We start from the raw sequence: 13,608 nt of genomic DNA on the forward strand, positions 1-13,608 counted from the left end.
CGGGACAGACAAATGAACGAATGGACAGACAGACGAACGGCTGAATGGACGGACGAACAGACCCACAGACCAGAAAACATAATGCCCCTCTACTATCGTAGGTGGGTCAAAAAAATCAAATTCACCATTAAGAACCCGACATGATCAATGGTTCTAAAGTTCAAGTAAAGCATCAACCATCCATACAGCAAATAAACATAAGCCCTCATATATTTTACTAATACACCAAAAGTCAGGGAGATTTATGGATGACTGCCTAAAAATACTTTGACAAACAACTTAAGTTTAAGGATCAGGGACATATCTTTGAATCTTTAAGTCAAGTGTCATTGACCTTAAATAATCCTTGCATGGTTCTTTATCGATGACTTCTGTTAAATATATTTTATTATGCAAACAAAACCCATGTTTTAAAATTATTATTAAAAGTTTCTTTTGAATAAATCATTTATTTATTTTATTAACCTGTAATATTAATTTGGGCAATTTGGAATCATTTTTGGCGCAAATGGAATATGGTTTGTGGCGCAAATGAAATACCATATTATATACTGGCACAAAAGCAACTTTTAAGCACCGGTTTGAACCCCATTGAACTCATGTCTTCCTCTGGATTTGTCACCTGTCAAAAAATAAGTTGAGTAATTTTTCAGCATAGTTTGTAAATATTGTGTTCTGAAAAACAGGGGTTAAAAAAAATATTTTAATTAAGATATCTGTAGTGAATTTTGATTAAATTGTTTGCATCACTATAAGGCCTGATATTATATTAGGCAGCAACCATTTGATTTTCTGGGGGGGGGGGGGGGGGGGGGGGGGGCTATGGTTTTTTTTGGAAAAAAAAGTTTGTTTCAAGTTTTTGGAGAAAAAAATAATTTGTTTTTGACCCTGGGAAAAAAAAATTGTTTGTTTCACCCTCAGCTGCCACTATATATAATGCTAAATTTGAAAGAAAAAAAATGTTTTCGACTTGTCGCCAAAAAAATAGCAAAGGCGAAAAAAAAAGTCTGTCCAGAAAAAAAATCCATAGCCCCCCCCCCCCCCCAGAAAATCAAATGGTTGCTGCCTTATTATAAAAAAAAAATGTATATTGAAGCAATGAATGCCTTGGAGCCTCTTGTTTTGATAAATTAAAGAATTTAATACAAAGTAACATACTCTTAGAAACATACTGCACCATATTAGTCAATCAACACTTATAAAATGTGAATTTGTGAACAAAATCATGCTATAAAGAATTTATTTTAGGTTACTGTAACAGTTATAGTAAGTAAACTATAAATAGAATACATTTACTGACAGATGCATTCATGTGTAATATGTTTGGGAATATTTTATGGCTTTTAATAATGTCAATATATAGGACATTGAAGGCAGATGTTTGCTGCAGTTTGACATTAGATTGTGCTGCAGAAGTGTGAAAACAAGATGGCCTGATAACAGTAGAAAATTGCAGAATTGTGTATTAGATTTCATTGATTATAGATATACATTTTGAAGTACCATTAGTTTGTATAGGTATGTAATACTGTGTCAATGAAAAACAATTCCATAAAACATTTATTTATTTCAGTCTTTAAAATACAAGTTTCACAATATTTATAACACATCAATTACAATCTACACTAAAAAGAAAATGTTTAATAAATATAGAAGGTGTCAAAGCTGTCTATCAGAGAATAGAATTAAGTTGACAGTTCATTTTTATTGTAATGTATGAGGGTTTAGCTGGTTTGAGGTTCTTCATTTTTTAATTCTTTAGTGAGGGGGAGGACAGGGGTAAGGGAGACAGGGACAAAGGGGGTAGGAGAAAGGAGAGGAAGGCTGGGAGAAAGGAGAAAAAGTTCGAGAAAGGAGAAAAAATAAAATATCTCTCCTTTTAAAAAATGATCTAATATTTCAAGAAAAAATATCTCAAAAGGAGATGTTTTATTCTAATAGGAGAAAGGAGAAAGGAGAAGAGGGGTGGGAGAAGGGAGAAGGGTACCCCCTGTCCTCCCCCTCTTTAGTTGTTCATCAAATGTCGTATGTTTCTATATTCTTCATTTTATCTTCCATTATCTTTTCATGATATATATAATTTTCATGATTGCAATTATTAACTTATTATTTTCTCATTATACATGCTTTAATCACTTTAACTTCATAATTCTATCTTAAGGGACTACATTAAGTAGAGCAATGGGTACTATAACATGGACATTCATAGTTGGTGCTGTTACCTTGGTGATGACATACATTGGAATAAAGCTGTACAGATATTTTAAATGGCTGAGATATGTCCATAAAACTTTATCCAAATTACCAGGTCCAAAACCACACTGGTTATTTGGAAATATTTTTCAGGTAATTTGTAAACAATTCAGCATATATATATATATCATAAATATTGAAATTTCACCTCTTTAATTTGTCTTTTGTTATTAAAAAAAAGATAATAGCTATATAAGTAGTAGCATGTTGCTTTGTAAGCATGTAAAAAATTATATACTTTTGATGGCAAGCAGGAAATCAATATTGTTCATTATATGGTTCATTATGTTGGGTGTATGTCAATAAGGCAGCAAATCAATTAGATAATTAAGAAGGGTGGATTTTCAGGGGTTTTAACCCCCTTTAGAAAACATGTGGATCTGCCCCTGCAAAGCATGGTTAAACATGGTAAAACTTCGGTTGTTGGACTCTTTTTGATTCCATACATTTTGGGTTGAGGTGCAATTCAATTAGAGTCAACTTTATTAATCGTGTCACATTTTTTGTGTTTTGCAGATAACAAATTTTAGTGAATTCCATAATAAATGTCATGAAGAATTCATAGTGCAGAAAAAAGTGAAGATATATGTGTTTTGGCTGTCAACGTTCTTTCCAACTGTGATGCTGGCACATCCAGATACTATCAAAGAAGTGATGAGGTCTAATTCACCAAAGCCTACGGTAGGACCAGGATACCCATTCCTTGTACCTTGGCTAGGTATGAAAATATTTCAGATCATTTCAATATGGGTGTTTTTTCAAATACTTTGCAGGTCAGGAATCATTATTATCCTTGGGAAACAATTTTTGTGGATTTCGTGGGTATATTTAAACCATGAATTTAAATGTTTTACAAATCACCAACTTTCATTAGACATGAATGCAGACTTTTGCTTTACCATGAAATCATATATCCATGAAAAAACAAATTTTCTTCAATCTAAGAAAATGGGTATCTAGGAAAATGAGTCAACAGTACCATAAGAATAAAAAGGTTATAATGGGATGACAAACTAATGAAATAGATATAAAAGGGGTTCTGTAAAGGTATTATTTTTTCTGGTTTTTATATGTCATGTTCTCTACTAGTCCAAATAATTATGACGTCTGGCAAGGCTATTTTAATTTTTTTCTAGGACGCCTTCCTCTGACGTCGTAGGAAGGCGTCCCAGAAAAAATTTAAAATTGCCTTGCCAGACGTCATAATTATTTGGACTAGTTATTTTAATATCTGTAAATACATTTTAGTTTTATGATTGTCTTACATTAATGTTAAGTTTAATTATCTCCCCTGAATTAAACTTATTAATTTAAATGATACATTCTAAGTCTTCAACCAAAGTTTGGTGAAAGATTCTAAGACTTGTGTCTTTACGTGGGCGCCATTTGTAGTGCAATATATAAAATGATAATAAAAATCACTCTGCTACATATATAAATAAATGGATACACATACTTGTTTATTCCTTGAGTTTAGCATAGGAACATTGAATGTCTAAGATATTATAATTGAATTCCACATCAAAATTTGACATCCTATTAAATGTGAAAGGTTATTTATTGACAAATATACTTCAGATTTAAACTCTTTTGTCCAATGAAAGGAAAGATGTATTGCAAATTACTATAGAAGTACTAAGTTGATACTTTTACAAATAATTTTGACATTGCAGCAGGGAACAATGAATGTGTTGAGCAAAGACAATTTATGAAGCTAAGGACTTTCTTCATCTTATTTTCGTTTTTACAGTAGACTTAAGATTGACAGAATTCCATTAGAAGCATTTATATCAACATGATCAAATATATAAAACTTAGAATGGAAATAGGGAATGTGTCAAAGAGACAATAATCTGACCAAAAAGTAGAAAATAGCTAATGGCTATTAATGGATCTTAAATACAGGGAGAAAATCACATGCACTTGTCTCAGAAAACAAATGTTATATTAAGGTATAAGGGGGGAAAAAATTCTGAGACAAGTCCTGTAGAGAAAATCTTGCATGGGGAGCAAAGCTTCAAGTTCAGCTTCAGAAAACATTTTTTAAGAATATGCATAAAGTATAAATAATAATATCTTTATTTGCAAAACATACAACAACCAATTTTGGTTGTGGCAAATACATTGACAAACAAACATAATGAAACATAATGAAAACTAAATCTATTCTATTATCTCTAACTGCTGCATTATCAAAACCAGTATACAATGACAAATTTGTACATTTCTTCTTCCTTCATTAAGTCCTACAAAATTGTTACCATTTTCCATTCCTATTCCTTTTATAGGTCAAAGCCTTCTTTTATCAAATGGAGCTAAATGGGAGAGAAATCGTCGATTGTTGACGCCAGCTTTCCACTTCAGTATTTTGACGGGGTATTTCAAGATTTACAATGAAGTAACAGATGTATTGATGGTGAGTAAGATATCAGTGCCTTTCTTTAATATTGAGGGGGGGGGGCAGGAAGTTTTGCCAGATGTCTGGGTTTTGGGGATTGATCCTTTCGAGATCTGGTTTTTTTTTTTATTTTCGTTATGTTTGGATACAATTTTTTTTAAATTTGGGACCTCAAGAATCGTGATTTTAGGCCCAGGATTTCGGGATCAGGGCCCCTCTGACCCCCTTCAATATTCCACTTAAAAAGTTGTTATATTAACATAAGAAGATGTGATATAATTTGCGATGAGACAGCTATCCACAAGGGACAAAATGAAACAGAAATTTACAATTATAAGAAAATTAACAGCCTAATTGATTTAAAAATGATGTCTAGTAAATGAATGATAAGTTTTTTTAATAAAAGTAGTCTCAATTAAATATTTGATACTATGGGAGTTTACCATTAAGTAAAGATTTGAGGAATTTTAGAAAATGTATCTGTTGAGAAATAAACAAAGGGGAAGCTGGTCGTATCCAGTTTTATCATGTTGATAATGTAGTACATTTGTTAAATATAATAATATTTTCAAGGTACTATGATTATGCTTATTGAAACCAAACATGCTGAAGTAAACAATCGAAAAACAAAAAGAGACAAAAAATTGTAAAATCCTTACTGATTTGATCACATAGCTACCACATAATTCTTGTGAAAACATTTATTTTAGGATAAATTGGCATTTATGTGTGAAAAGAGAAAATACATAGATATTTTCAAACCTGCTAGTATGGCTACGTTAGATACCCTACTTCAGTGTGCCTTGGGATATAAGGGAGATGTACAACAAGTTGGGTATGTAAAATATTGTGTTAATACTGCAAACCAACTTATTTTCACGACTTTCGCGAGTAGAAAAAAAACGTGAATATAAATCGTCGCATATACGTAAAACTTTAATTATTTTTTTTATTAAATTACATCAGGTAAATCATAAATTCGCAAAAACTTAATAGCAGCGGAATGGTCTGTGAAGGGTAAAACGCGGAATAAAGTATCCGCGAAGTTAAGTTGGTTTACAGTAATTCTATAAAATTGTAGTACATGTACATATGATATTACTTTTCATCTTCAATTGATCAAAAATTGATAGAAAAAAAATATTCTTGTACAAAAGATTTAAGAAGATGGGTTATGAGTGCCAATGTGACAACTCTCCATTAAAGTCTCAATTTTTAAAAGTAAACTATATAGCTATACTATATGTCAAAGTAAGGTATTCAACATGGAGCCTATACTGAACAGCAAGCTATATATTGGGCCAAAATGATTTTAAACCATTCAAATAGGAAAAACAACAGTCTACAATGAGAAACAAGAAACACTTGTGTTTTGAACACACTAACAAACAATAACAACTGAACAACAGGCTTCTGACTTATGACAAGTGCATAAAAAGGTAACAGTTTTAACGTAATAGTTACTACCTTATTTTCAGAGAACACCATCCATATGTAATAGCAGTGAATAGACTTGGTTTTCACATTCAGGAAAGATGCTTGTGAGTATTATCAATTATTATAACTCTATAAAATTCTTTGGAAGATGCCTTTTTTTCTTTCTGAAAATAAACATGATAAAGGGCAATATTTTATAATTTGATATTTCTATCAAGAAATTAAGAATGAAACAATAAAATAAAAAAAATAATTCAATGGAATCCAATTGTAATGAATATTTCATTGAGAATTTTTAAATTCTTTGATTTACCATTACAAACCTTGTATTAGACTTTGTGGTTTTGATTAAGTGTTGTGAGGGGTTTCTTCAGTCCTGTACTCCATCAACATAATAAATGAAAACAATAAATAAAAGAACTTTCATTTCTAGACTTAGTTTTCTTTTAGGGCAAAGATATAATCAGTTTTTTTGCCCCATTGATGGGCATTATTGGCTCCATTTATGGACATTATGTTTTCTGGTCTGTGCGTCCCTCTGTTTGTTTGTTCGTTTGTCCATCTGTCAGTCCGTTCATTCTGCTTCAGGTTTTGGGTCAAGGTAGGTCAAAGTTTTTGATCAAGGTAGTTTTTGATGAAGTTGAAGTCGATCAACTTAGTATACATGTTCCCTATGATATGATCTTTTTAATTTTAATGCCAAATTAGAGATTCTACCTCATTTTCACAGTCCATAGAAAATGATAGTTCAGATGGGGCATCCATGTACGGTACTTAGGAACGATCTTTTTGCATATTTATTATGTAGATGTTTAATTTTATTGAATATTTTGGTTAGATATATTCACCACTACCCAGAGTTCATATACAAATACCTTACAGCCAATGGCAGAGAATTCTTCAAACTTTGTGATTATGTTCATAAATTCTCAAAAGATATCATCTCTACCAGAAGAAAAGAACTGGTAGGTACTCTCATTGGGGTATTTGGAGAATAAATGTTAATACAAAATCAAATGTTTAACGATAATATATTTTAAAAGTTTGTTCATGCAGACTTTGGCAGAACCATGAACACTAAAAAAAAAATTCCAAAGAAAATTAATGAAAATAAGTGAATCCACAGCATACATACTGAAGTTTAAAAACATTTCAAAATAAGCAAAGCTAGGGTTTATTTGCCTATTAGAATTTCTTCATGATTTTAATAAAGAAAAACTTTTTTTTGGCAGGGGAGATAATTGAAACTATTAGATACTAAATAAAAGTATGATGTGATATAATGCAATAATTTCTTTTGTCTTGATTTGACAGATCCTAATACCTTTGATCAATTTGCATACAAACTATTTTGACCTATTTTTTACTATGATTATCTACCTATGATAGATTTAAGATGAAAATCTAATGTATTTTATAAACGATCATCCAAGAAAGCAAATTAAATGTATACTTAAACTGAAGATATGAATTCATGCTATTCTACTCTCTTTTTAGAATGAAAGTAAAGAAACAGAGAAGAAGAAACACTTGGATTTCCTGGATATTTTAATAACAGCCAAAGATGACAATGGTGTCGGACTGACAGATGATGAAATCAGGGCAGAAGTTGATACCTTCCTTTTTGCTGGTAATTTTTTAAACAATAAAAGTTCCACCTAATATTGAATTCAGTATTGCTGGTAACCACCAATTGTTTGCCTATTGTATTTATGTATATTAATATTCCCATATGCTGCCATCTTATCTATTTTAAGTTTTAAATTAAAGCAAACTTAACTTTTGATAGATTTGTGATTGTCATTTCTATTAAAGATTATTTCTGATTGAATATGACTACTAGTAGCTACGATATATCTTCCATTTCACGTTGAATCATGTGCAAGGAATAGAGTTTGCCAGTATATCTCATGTAATAAAATAAAACAAACAAGTAAAGAGAAACTGTTCACTATGCCATTAACAAATATAATTTAAAGGAGATGTGGGGTATACAATAACGAGACAGAAACCCAACCAAAAAAAACACCCAAAAGACAACTGAAGAGCATACAGTCTTCAAAAATAAACAGATGTATAAACAATATGTCAACCTCTGAATCTTCCAGAGTCGATAAAAAATGTTATTTATGTTAACAGAATTGCAGATGTCCATGTATTGACTTCAACTTAGGTCTATGATATACTTAGAAATTATGTCATGATAAATAATTTGTTGGAAATTGCAGTACACTTGTAGAAAGATTATGCATTTAATTATTTAGTTTGTTTGACATCTAGATATCCTTATAGAAATAGGAGTTGAAACTCAGATCTCAACTATTATAAACTTGCATATTGAATACTGTAAATTTAGAAATTATTGCATGCATTTATTATTTCGATTTTGTCATTTTAGACTTGAATGCGATTTTAATTTTTACGATTTCGAGAAAAATCCTGTTAAATTCATATAAGATATTTCAAAATGCGAGTTTGAATTATTGGGTTTACAACTGAGTCGCATTTTTCGCAATAATTAAAACCTCGCATAAATTTCTGAACTTACAGTAATATGGTAGAGGTTATGTTCTAGGTCATGACACAACATCTTGTTTGCTCAGTTGGAGTATGTATTGTTTGGGTAAATTCAAAGATATCCAAGACAAAGTTTACGAGGAAATTAAACAGGTCATTGGCGGCAAAAATACTGTTGACAGGTAAAATTATATTTTATTTTAGTTTTCTTTCTATACAGTCACATAATAATACCAGTACCTTTGATTACAATTAGTAGCTTGAAAACAAGCTTTACATGATTAATTAATTTTTATGCTTCATTTATTCTGGTCTGTGCATCCATTCGTTCGTCTGTCCTTTTGACTGTCTGTCCTGTTTCAGGTTAAAATTTTTGGTCCAGGTAGTTTTTGATGAAATTGAAGTTCAATCAACTTGAAACTTAGACACATGTTCCCTTTGATATGATCGTTCTAATTTTAATGCCAAATTAGAGTTTTTACCCCATTTTCACGGTCCACTTAACATAAAAAAATGATAGTGCTGATGGGGCATCTGTGTAAATGGGGACACATTCTTGTTTTATGATTTATTAGATATAGCATTAGAAAATTACATTTTTGCAAATGATTATGAAATTGTGTCATCTTATACACCTACTGACAACTGTGATCATTCATTTATTTTTTCGTGCATACCATTTTTAATGGATTGAGGAAGACTTGTATTTTTGTAAATATTTGATTTCGTGGTTTTGCCAAAGTCTGAATACATTCTTATAGAGAAGTCATTCATCTTACATTGAAAAACAGGATTCACAGGTAATCATTAAAACCATAAAAATTGGTTTCCCACGAATAATAATGAATCCTCAGTATACAACTTATCAGTAAATAAGATTTTCATTGGAGAAGCTTATTTTTGTAATGAAATCTCTATTATCATAAACATTCTTTCTAAAATATTATTTTTAAGTCAACAGTTCTTTTATTTTATTAGTGAAGATCTAGCAAATTTGAGATACTTGACCTGTTTCTTAAAGGAAGTCATGAGATTACATTCGCCTGTATCCATTGTCAACAGAATGCTAGACCAACCTGTTGTTACTGATGGTGTAGAGATACCTGCTGGGATATTAATAGATCTGGGTATTTACCATGCTCAAAATCATCCTGATGTCTGGCAAAATCCTACGGTAGGTCATATACATCATTGAGTTTTTTAAACTATTTTTTTTTCTCTTTCAACCACCATATTGTCAACGACAATATGCTGCATCAAACAATAGACCACTTTCGAGTTCATCCGTCACTGGAAAAAACTCGTCAATTATAAGCGCCTTTATGACGTCATTTACCAGATAGAGGGGGTCGCCTGTATCCCTGCACTATTTAGGTTCGTCAAGCGTCTTAGTGATCGTCATTGTGCAGGATAAACTAGAAATAATGGTTTTTCTGTAGGTACTTAATGACAATTCCCTTTTGACAGCAATGATGGTTGTCAATTTTGAGAATTCAATTTGCCAAATAATTCGTACAATATAGAATTATAGTTTTCCAACCACTCGCTCAACATTGGAATGGAAGTGACGATGCCCCTAAACGCACAAATGATGTTCACTAAAACCAGAGTTTTTGACGGAAATGCATCGAACTCGAAAGTTGTCTATTGTATCCTTGAATTTAATGAGACATCATAACTTATTTGCAAATAGTAGCTGCAATTCATGTAGATAAAACATCTTATTTTCAACCTTTGCATGTAGTAATTATATTTATAGTACTAATCTCGTCCACATTTAATTCAAAGTATCAGATATCAAACTTGGTTTGATTTTAACCTTTGTGATAATTTTTTATGTGACAGTGATAGATCAGATATTGAAAAGAACAAAAGTCTTTATTATGATCACTGCTTTTTCTTTTCCAGGAATTTAAACCAGAGAGATTTGAGGGAGACAAACATCATGAAATGGATCCATATAGCTTTACTCCATTTTCAGCTGGACCAAGGTAATTATTTCTCCATCCTTGATATGGGAGATAACGAGTTATTGTTAATAACTTTGTACCTTATCTAAAAACATTTTTGTATGGTAACAAGGAAAATATTTTTTTTATATATAAATTAATGAGATTTGAGGGAAACAAACAACATGAGATGGATCTGTATTCTAGTAGTTTGACCATATTTAATGAATCAGAACCAAGTAATTAATGATGTCACTCCCTTATCATTGAAAAACATCTCTTTTATAAATATCATGACAGGACACTTGAGCTATTACTCTATTTTTAGCTGACTCAAGTTAATTAATTATTATCTCCCATATAAACAAAAATGGCTGAGATAAAGTTAATTTCACCTTGCTCTTTCGCCAATATTAATGATAGAAAAGAGAGGTAAACACTGGACATATTTGCCCTGAAATACTCAGGAAATTAAAAAAAGTTTATAATACCATTTTTTATCTTCAAAAACCATCATGAAAGTTTTCTCACACTTCAGTTGAAGTAAGTGAAATTTGAGTTATCTCCAATGTAAAGCAGAGATATTTGTGCAAGATAATCCTTATGAGACATCTCCTTATAGTTATGTTCCTATTTCTGTAGTTAAAAAGGTAAATATGAGTTAATTATCTAATAAACCAAAGAGATATTACGGGGCAACTTATGAGAAATATCCAATTATTTGATCAAATATTTTTAGAATTTTTTTTTTTTATTTATTTATCTCCCATATCAAGAATGGATATATTTATAGATTATCGTTGATTATCTCAACGAGATTGATTTTGTCGCTTGAGCTGGTACAGCGAAAGTGAGAAAAGCAATCGAGTTGAGATGACCAATGATAATCTGTTTATCGCTATTTTACCTGTGACGACGTTGTTAATTTCAATGTCAATTTCGTTAACAACGCCACGTGGCTCCTTAGTTTCTAGCAATAATTTTTCCATATCAAGCGAGAAGCATGATATGAAAATTATCACAAAAAAAGATCAAAGGAAAAATGCACAAAATAGCGATAATGAGTTTTACACCAGTTTTTTAATGGACCAAATTTGAAATTCAATTCATCATGCTATAATTTGCAGTGAAGACAAATTTGTAGGCAATACAATGATATTTTTTTTTAAATTTAGTCACACCATATAAAGTCACTAATGAAAATATCAACATAAAATGTACAACTGCAAAACAAAAAAATACACACAATTTACCAGAGTGATATGTTCATCTTTTTTTTACTGTGATGTTATTTTTCACAAAACTGATAAATATTATATTGTGCACACATTCATCAGTACTCATCATGCATAGAATGTATGAGATATTTGCCACTGATAATTAAGCAAACAATAAATAAAACAATTCTTTTCTCATCAGCACTTCTTGATTAATTTGTATCGATATAGTTGTATTGTATGAGGGGGATAGGACCTTTATCTGGACTCCGGGATCAGGTGTTTATAAGCTCTGGATTTCAGGATTGACCCTTTCAGGATCCGGGAAGTCTTGTTTTTGGAATTTATTTTTAATAGATTACTTTATTTAAATTCGGGACTTCAGGATTTCGTGTTTCTAAGCCCGGGATTTCGGGATCAGGACCCCTCCTATACCCCCTCTTGTATATGACGATTTAATTAATGTAATTTTACATTGCAGAAACTGTATTGGAATGAACTTTGCACAGAATGAAGAAAAAGTGATGATTGCAAGAATAATCAAAAGGTACGAGAACAGTATTTTAAAAGACAAATACAAACCTACCTCTTTCAAAAATCAAATAAAGTCAAAAGTTATTGAAGATATCCCAAAATATTGCAAAAGTAAAGAAGTTATTCAAACAGAATTGCTTTTAAATTTGAAATCATATTTTATTTTAGTGAGAAAACTGTATTTCGGTATTTTAATGATTTTTGTTACTTTGTTTATGATAGAGATAAGAGCTTAGTTATGCTTTGAGTCAAAATAATTCATCATAGATACAAGGATTAAAGTTGTGTATGCCAATTAAAGTTCGAAGTTGAAATAATTGATAGGTTGCTTTAAGAATGTAAGGGGCAAATATGACATGTTAATTAAAAATAAGAATATTTGATGGATTATTATAAAAAAAAAATACAAAAATGTTACCCTTATAATAATGAAGCAGTTTTTTTTTTGCTGTTTTTTTCTTTAAAGTTGAATCAGGGTCTTCAGAGTAAGTAAGAGAATGTTTATAATAATCAGCTTCATTGACATTAAATTGTACCTTTTTTACATTATATAAAGTTTAATTGCCAAGAATAAAAGAGGGAAGAAAGATACCAAAGGGACAGTCACAACTCATAAATCTAAAACAAACTGACAACGCCATGACTAAAAATGAAAAAGACAAACAGAAAAACAATAGTACACATAACACAACATAGAAAACTAAAGAATAAAAAACACAAACCCCACCAAATAACAGCTGGAGATAAATTCTGTAAATTGTAATTTAAGATCATGAATTATACATATGATTTTTGTTTTTAACAGATTTGAAGTATCACTAGATCCAGATCATGTTGTTGAACCTTTCATGGAGGTTGTCTTGAGAGCAAAAACTGGTATAATGGTGAACTTCAAAGAAAGAGACTTGTGAAAGACTTTTCTGGATTTTTATGAGTGCTATTTTGCTAAAACTGAATTTAAAAATAAAATAAAATTACCACCCATTAAATATATTAAAACAAGAATCACAGTATCAAGGAGTGAAGAGAGATTATTGCCTAAAATTATTTCAATTTTTTTTTTTTTTAAATCCATCAACAAGGGAGATAACTCATGGAAAATAGTGTTTTTTATAAATTGATATAGCTTTTAGAACAGAAGATACCTTAAAAGGAGAGTATTTGTACATTTTTAAAGATATTTATAATTTTTATTTTTGTTGTGTATATTCCCATCAAATTGTTGAGAAAGTTTTGAAATTATTTTTATGATAGTTTGATGCTTACCTGATACATGTATTATACTGGTTATATGTTTATACTC

At 30.6% G+C, this 13,608-nt stretch overlaps 1 protein-coding gene across 1 annotated transcript; it reads left to right on the forward strand.

The window, feature by feature from the left end:
• The first annotated feature begins 1,204 nt into the window (after positions 1–1,204).
• On the forward strand, positions 1,205–13,408 carry LOC134680845 (cytochrome P450 4B1-like). Its single transcript, XM_063540100.1, has 13 exons — positions 1,205–1,518; positions 2,162–2,346; positions 2,770–2,971; positions 4,542–4,669; positions 5,362–5,486; positions 6,130–6,192; positions 6,927–7,053; positions 7,586–7,718; positions 8,664–8,787; positions 9,584–9,779; positions 10,514–10,596; positions 12,253–12,318; positions 13,111–13,408. The coding sequence occupies exons 2-13, from the start codon at positions 2,182–2,184 to the stop codon at positions 13,214–13,216; spliced, it is 1,518 nt and encodes a 505-aa protein (XP_063396170.1). The 5' UTR covers positions 1,205–1,518; positions 2,162–2,181; the 3' UTR covers positions 13,217–13,408.
• Positions 13,409–13,608: the final 200 nt, after the last annotated feature.

This window comes from Mytilus trossulus, chromosome 8 (assembly GCF_036588685.1).
Source record: "Mytilus trossulus isolate FHL-02 chromosome 8, PNRI_Mtr1.1.1.hap1, whole genome shotgun sequence".
Taxonomy (NCBI): Eukaryota; Metazoa; Mollusca; class Bivalvia; order Mytilida; family Mytilidae; genus Mytilus; species Mytilus trossulus.